Source organism: Vespa velutina, chromosome 3 (genome assembly GCF_912470025.1).
Source record: "Vespa velutina chromosome 3, iVesVel2.1, whole genome shotgun sequence".
Taxonomy (NCBI): Eukaryota; Metazoa; Arthropoda; class Insecta; order Hymenoptera; family Vespidae; genus Vespa; species Vespa velutina.
In genome coordinates, this window is record NC_062190.1 from 6,278,770 (window position 1) to 6,286,269 (window position 7,500).

General features: G+C 44.3%; 1 protein-coding gene across 1 annotated transcript in view; it reads right to left on the reverse strand.

The window, feature by feature from the left end:
* Positions 1 to 7,500, reverse strand: part of LOC124947678 (neurogenic locus protein delta-like) — a 28,225-nt gene that overhangs the window by 7,698 nt on the left and 13,027 nt on the right. The window contains exon 4 of the mRNA XM_047490160.1: positions 3,184 to 3,435. Coding sequence (XP_047346116.1) covers positions 3,184 to 3,435 — 252 coding nt within the window. The remainder of the gene's footprint in view (positions 1 to 3,183; positions 3,436 to 7,500) is intronic.

Consider the following 7,500-nt stretch of genomic DNA (forward strand, 5'->3'; position numbering starts at 1 on the left):
ATTGTGAGTGGTTGGCAGTGACTACTTCGATTACGCGAGTTCCGTATTTGCGTGCACGTTCCCTCCTCGATCGGGGTCATCCATCTTAAGAAAACGGCTCGGAAGGGTTGAAGGTAGGTGAGTCGATGATCGGAGACAGGGCCACCGAGTTCCGTAACCTTGGCACCGAGTAAAACGCCAAGATAGAACTATTCGGCGAAGCTCGAGCAAAATAAACAACGAGTCGAAGCGCCGTGATGGAACACGGTATTGTATTTATAGACCCAACGAGGTACCCGGGGTCCGATTTTGAGAAGCGTTGAATCAGTGCTTCCGAGTGAAAGAAAATCGAGAAAAACAGATACCAGTTTTTTTTTTTCTTTCATCGAACTACCTGCCGAGCGGGTACTTATTGTATATCCTGCACACCTTGCTCGTTGGGAACTTGCCGAATGCGGAAAGACCTGAAAAGTTGTGCAGGTAGATGGAGATAATAAAGAGATGGAGAAAGACTTTGGAAAAATATCGTCGCCCAAAGAGGAAGGACGCAGGACGAGGTCGTGGTATGGGGATCGAAGAAGAAGAGCAATAAAGAGAGAGAGAGAGAGACAGAGAGAGAGAGAGAGAGAGAGAGAGAGAGAGAGAGAGAGAAGAGGAGCAAAGGGAGGAGGTTGCCAATGGAAATGGACTGTGAACGTGAGTTTGGTGCAGCTGTTGGTTAAAGCACCGACCTTCGCAGCAGCTGTCAGGCCCACTCGCGCATGGCCTCGCGTTGCAGCTGCCTTTATTCCCCGCAATCCCCATGTAACGTCGTAGTACCCCCGAAAGAGACCGTCTGCGGTGCCGAAAGCTATCTTCGTGGTGCAAGCTCGAACTACTACTAGTCACCCCTACCCTTTCTAACTCCCTTTCTATATCTCGTTAACCCCTTGCGCACAGACGCTTCCCCGAACGAGAAACGTAGCTGTTACGACGATAAGTCGAAAGGGGAAAATAACTCACGTGCACCTCAGCTGCTCTTGTGTCTCTTCTCTTTAGTATTGAGTTAGAACGATGAACGAGTTTATGATGGCTCGTGCGCGAACAAGCTCTTTTCTCTGGCTCGTAAGCACGCTTTCCTTCGATCATGAAACTACAGAAGGAGGATTGATGATTTTATACATCGAGGAGCACCTCTAGCTAGCAAGTGAAAGTTCGATGTTCTGGTATAATGCGTTCCGAAAGAACGCGTCTTGCCACTTTTCGTTCGACATTCTTCGAAATTCTTTTCGCGAATGTGCTTCATAAAAGGGGAAAGTGGACTCTAGAATTTAACGTGTCTTCTCTAACGAGTCTTTCTTTACAATAAATTATTATATTTTTATTTATTTTTTTTTTCATTTTTCCTTTCTTTTTTCTTAACAAATCGATATTATTCGATCGTTATTTTATTTCTCACGTCGATCGAGGAGACTTTCAAAGAATCTTAGAACCAAAGAGTTCAATCGTGTTATCGAGATCTCGTGTATAGGTACGCGTGCGCCTGTGTGAGTATGTATCTATGTATTCTCTCTTTCTCGAGATTGAGAGAGAAAGAGATAGAGAGAGAGAGAGAGAGAGAGAGAGAGAGAGAGAAAAGGAGAGAGTAAGAGAGAGAGACGTGAGAAAAGATCGGCCGATCGCAGCACAAGAAGTGCGTGACAAAAGCGAGACGCGCCTTCCGATTCTTGAAAGTTCCGATTCGCGAAACCGAGCACGAACTCATGATTCCTCGAATGCCGGGGAATGTAACGAAACGAAGAGAGTAAGTAGTCTATTAGTAATCAATGCGCAAACTTTGCCGACCGGTCGACTCGTGCTCTCCTCGAGAAGAAAAGGGTGCAACGACCGATAGCCAACGTTCACGATCGGAGACCTTTCTTCAGCTTGACTTGGCTATCAAGGGTGAGATCGAAGTAGCCTCGCGTTTTTGGATTCCGCCTTGGCACTTGGCTACCAACGGCTGGTCTCCAGCCTCGAGGAACAGCCTCGAAAACGAGATTGCGTTCCGCCTCGATGATCCCTCGTGATATGAGATACCTATTCGTTCTTATAACTCAATGTTCTCTACGTAACCGTTACACTAGAACGAGCCCAATACGGTCATACATACGTGTATGAGCTGAATAAACAGTAAAAAAGAACAGGTTGCTGCGTACGAAATAAGGTGGAGACTTTGAGAAAATTACAAGGTCGTAATGGAACTGAAAGAATCGTCGAATCCTCCGATTCAACTATCAGATTTCGAATTCGAGTTAAAGCTCTGTCGTAAAAGAACATATTTGGAACCAGGTGAGAAATATTTTTCGGAGAAAAAGGAATCCACCATCAAAAGGTATGCCTAATACGACTGGCAACGCTGAATACAGCGCATCTCTTTCGGCGGCCAATTCTTAAGGATCTCTGACGTGTATATGTGTGTATGAGAGAGAAAGAGAGAGAAAGGTCGGAGCGCGTGCATGTGCAAGGATCGGATCAGAGCGGGGGCGGGGGCGAGGGCTGCACGCCTTCGTCGTACGCTCTCGACGGGAGGCTCAGGTACGCGAGTGAGCGGGAGAGCAACAAAGAGGATGCCGAGACGGAGGAGAAAGAGAGAGAAAGAGAGGGAGAGAGAGAGAGAGAGAAAGAGAGAGACCAGACCAGAGAGAGTCTCGCGTACACGCGCTAGCCAAGCGTGGGAAGCTGCTGCACGTTCTCGAGCAGCTCGCTGCACCGACGTTGCACCGGCGTTGCACCGGTGCGCCGACACACCGAGTCGTGCCGATGCCGTAGCCGTAGAATCTCGCCGACATCGCCGAGTTTGGTCTCTCGCGGTCTAAGCCGTCAGCGCACAGCTTCGCTTTCGGATTCGTTCGAACGTGACAAGATCGAGAATATAAAGGAAGAGGAGGAGATTTCATTTCGTGAATCTCCGCCTAGACGAACCAAGATCAACTGGTGGGCCTCGTTACGAGTACCATCGGTTACTCTTACTTTCAAACGCGGAACGCAGTTTAGTATGGCGTTGCGTAAGCGGCGAACAAAACGAACCGCATACGATTTGCATTTTATCGCGGTAGGAACGATCGAAGGAAAAAAAAAAAAAGAGAGAGAAACACAAAAAGAATGAAGGTTGCGCCAGTCGCGTGCAGTCGTGATGGGAGAGATACGAATAAAGTTAGATGACGAGTAGTATGATACACTTACGAGTAGCACAGTAGTCACCCTTCCATCCCGAAAGACAGACACGTTCACCGGTAGGGCTGCAACTATAATGACCGAAGTTATCGTCTCTAGGTCTGCAAAGATTTTCACATCCTTTTCCATAATAATGCGCCGCACACGTCACTCTATACTCGTAAACCATTCGTGAATGGGCACTCCTATGTTCTTCCTCTATCCATTCTGGGCCCACGTCCAGCCACTTTTGTGTAGTCAGCCTGGTGATCAGTACCTTTTCTGCAAAATACATAGATATCGATTAATGATAAAAGAGGAACCTTTAACTTCCTTTTAACATGTTTATGTTTGGGTATTATTAGGTACAAATTAACGACGAGTTTTGGCGATGTACGGTAGAGTGTATGAAAGAGAGAAAAACAGAGGGAGAGAGAGAGAGAGAGAGAGACAGACAGAGAGAAAGCGAAAGAGAGAAGAGGTAATTAGCCGTGCGGAGCCCAAGCAGGGGCAGAGAGACGACCAATGATGCGTTCCAAGTGTACCGGCCCTTCGAGAGAGAAAAAGACGAGTAGTAACGTGAGTGAGGGGCGTGATGAAGAGAAAGAGAGGAGAGGCCGGACGTTCGTCCGCTATTGCTACTCTGCTGGCGGTGCGCATCCGGCACAAAGAGAGTAAGCGTATACCACAGTGAGAGAGAGAGAGAGAGAGAGAGAGAGTGAGAGTGAGTGAGCGAGTGAGTAAAAGAGAAAAAGAGAGAGAGAGAGAGAGAGAGAGAACATTGTGGCTCTTTGGCTCTCTGCCTCTGGGAAAGAGGCGTTCTTCGTTCTTCTCTCTTCACTCTTCCTCTTCCTCCCACTTGGTTACCTGTTTTCTGCGTGCAAAAGGAAAGAAGGAGAAGAAACGGGCCCCGCGCATAACCTTCCGTCTAAACGTATTATCATAATAGCCACGTAGATTAGGATGGTTCGATCAGGTGCACCATCATCGAAAAAAGTCTTGTCTCACGGCAGCAGATCTTGCGGGGGCCAGGGATTACTACTACTACTACTATCACCAATACTAACTACCGCTACTACTACCACTACTAACAACAATACAAGAACAAGAACCTAGCAAGAAGTAGCCAGCTGGCTGGCTTCGTTGATTCTCATCGATCTTCGATGATATAGAGAAAGAGAGAGAGAGAGAGAGAGAGAGGGGAGGGGGAATCGTTCCGTAACACTAAATGTAATAGTACTGTAAGAGACCCGAGGCAGATCGATCTTTTGGCTACGCCACTGAAGGTAGCTAAAACCCAACAAAAGAACAAACACTTTGCCCGATGGCGTGTCCTGGGATAGTTAAAGGAGGAAACCGGCCTTCCTTCTCAGAAGGAAAGTAGCATTTCGTTGCCGGCGAAACGGGAGTCAGGGAAGCAGTTTACTGGCCCATCTCCTCTTCCCAGGTGATGCTCTTACGAGTTCCGAAAACATCGATGGGATCCAACAACATCGTCTGCTACCATTATTACGTACACTATACGTATATATTTACAAATTTGTTTATTGTTTTTCGATCGTCAAGTACACTTACGTTAGTAAACACTCTATCAATACTTTGACAACGATTGTAATTCTAAACAGAAATACATCGAAAAGATAAATAACTCAATGTGTATTAACGCCATTGATCGCTTTTACAATGAAGGAAGCAAAATTTCTATTGTCGTAGCTACTGTTTCTTGTATCTTTTACAACTTGGACCATTGACCGCGAGGATGTATACACACAGTGTATACGCCGCTCGTAAACACCCGGTGAGCTCGAGGCCAGTCCGATTCAAAGTATTCATTAACGACGGCAGAGTGCCGTGAGTAGCCGGAATTTTCTATTGTTCATTCAGAAACAGCCGATTGCCGAAGCATAGCCCGAAGCTGGCAGGTAGTCAGTAGTAGCATTACTTCTACATCCTTTAACGAGCTTATCTTTAGTTAAACAATGATGCAATAGAGACTATTTAACCGTTACAGTTTCATCTTTTCGACCCAAATTTATTCTACAACCTGTTGTCAAAGTACATTGAATTGAATTAGAAGGTTGGTCGATTGCTGCTTATGTTATCTTGATGTACCAAAAAAAAAAAAAAAGAAAAAGCTATTGATAGAAGAACGGAGTAGAAACGATCGATTAAACTTCTCGTTTTGGTTAGATCTTTTTGAGAGTCGAGTGCATCGTGAGTGTTGGAACGACTTGCATATCACCGCAACTGTCTCCTCATCGAAACTGAACGAGGAGAGAGAGAGAGAGAGAGAGAGAGAGAGAGAGAGAGAGACAGAGAGACAGAGACAGAGAGGGTCGATGATCGACGATGACGTAAGCCTTGTGAGTGTCGACAAAGCGACTCTCTGCTTGTGTGTTTACGGGTTATAAGGATATCACTATAGTTTCCAATTGTGGAAAGGAAGATTAGATAATTTTAAATTCCTAATAGCTATTTTATATTTCTAAACTCACCTACAATTTTTACAGCTACGCTAAATAAGGATGCGATTATTTGTGTGAGATTTTGTAGCCTCTCGAAAAGCGAGTATATAGTGTATGTGTGTATGTGTGTTTGTGTTCGTTTATATATGTGCAAGAGATAGAGAGAGAGAGAGAGAGGGAGAGAAAAGTGGAGGAGGGAAGAGAGAAGAGTAGACAGAGGGTGAGAAGGGGTGTGAGCCTGAGAAAGGAAGCAGCATCCGAGCAGCGCACGGCAATAAAGGGTTCGCTTCGCCTCCGCGTTGTGGGTATTATATTATGCTCGAGGCACACTAGACAGAGAGAGAGAGAGATAGAGAGAGAGAGTTTGAGAGAGAGAAAGAAAGTACCATCGACAAAACGGTATACGATTTAATATCTCGGTGATAAAGACCAGAAATCCAAACGATCTTCGTACAAAATGAAAAATATAAAAAGCATTAACTTCCACTTTCTATTTTCTAAATTATTCTAAATATATACTTATTTATTGACGAATTTCTATCACATCCTATTCATCCATTGTCAAATGTTTTCATTGAAACAACAGAAGAAAAAAAGAAAAAGAAAAATTTAAAGATAAAATATGAAATCTATATCATTATTTTTGTTAAATTCTTATTATTCTTATTTATTGTCTCAAGAAATAATCGTAATGGGAATTAACACAGTGGATATCTCCGTTTCATTCACTCGTCCGTACCTCCCCTCTTTGTATTCGAATTCATTCATATACACACGGGCCCGTTCATTCATCCGTCCGTTCATAGAAAATCTACACGGTCGCGAGGGCGGAAATAAAGGGCGAGTAGTCCTCCATTAATATCTCATCGACGTCGTGTTTGTCTGGTAACACGCGTAAAATAAGTAAAAAGAGTGAAATGTTATTAAGGATATATTCTCATGTCGGTTCGTACATAGTTAGACACGAAGGACTCGTTTCTCATCTTGAATATACCACCGGCATACGATGTATGTTCACTCTCAGGACCGGGCTTAAAAACGGAATAAGAAGAGCGCGACCACTTAATTTCTTCCTCGAGGTCCTACCGTCGGTAATTAGAATCTACCGGTGCGGGCGGCGAGAGCGGAAGTTACACGCGGCCGCGCGGTGCTCTCATGCGCGACACGTACACATACACAACACATACATACACATATATGTTTATGAATATATATATATATATATATATATACATAAACATAGACACATACGCACATATACGTATGAATATATGTACACGCGTATACGAAGAGAATCAACGGTTTTTAGATTCTCAGTTTCTTTCCCTCTTTCTCTCTCTCTCTCTCTCTCTCTCTCTCTCTCTCTCTCTCTTTTTCTCTCTCTTTCTTTCATTATTTCTTCTTTTTTTTTATTTTTATTCACAAAGACATCAGAACGACGATGATCGATCAATTAAATAAATTCGATCGTTCTACTTTCCTTTTCTTTTTTTTTTTTTGTATAATTTTTTTCTTTCTCTTTTATGAAAAAATTCAAAACGTCGAGCACGAAAAGTACAGAGATAGTTTAAGCGTGTTTGCGAGTGCGTGTAATACAACGACGTGCATTCTAACGTATAAGTCTACGAAGGGTATCGCGTTACTCGCGCGAACCACGAGTAGTGGAAGGTGGCTGCTACGATTACACAGGAAGGAAACACTAGTGTCTATGGGCGTCCTCCTCTCCAACTCCTCTTTCATCCTCCGCGCATATTGCAAGAGGACGGGGATTCATCGAGATGTACTTTGTGCGTGCGCACGTGGACGTGTTGCGGTAACAATCGCCTCGCTGAGACGGCGAATATAAATGAAAACAGGTCATAGAAGCATTAACCGAGGAACG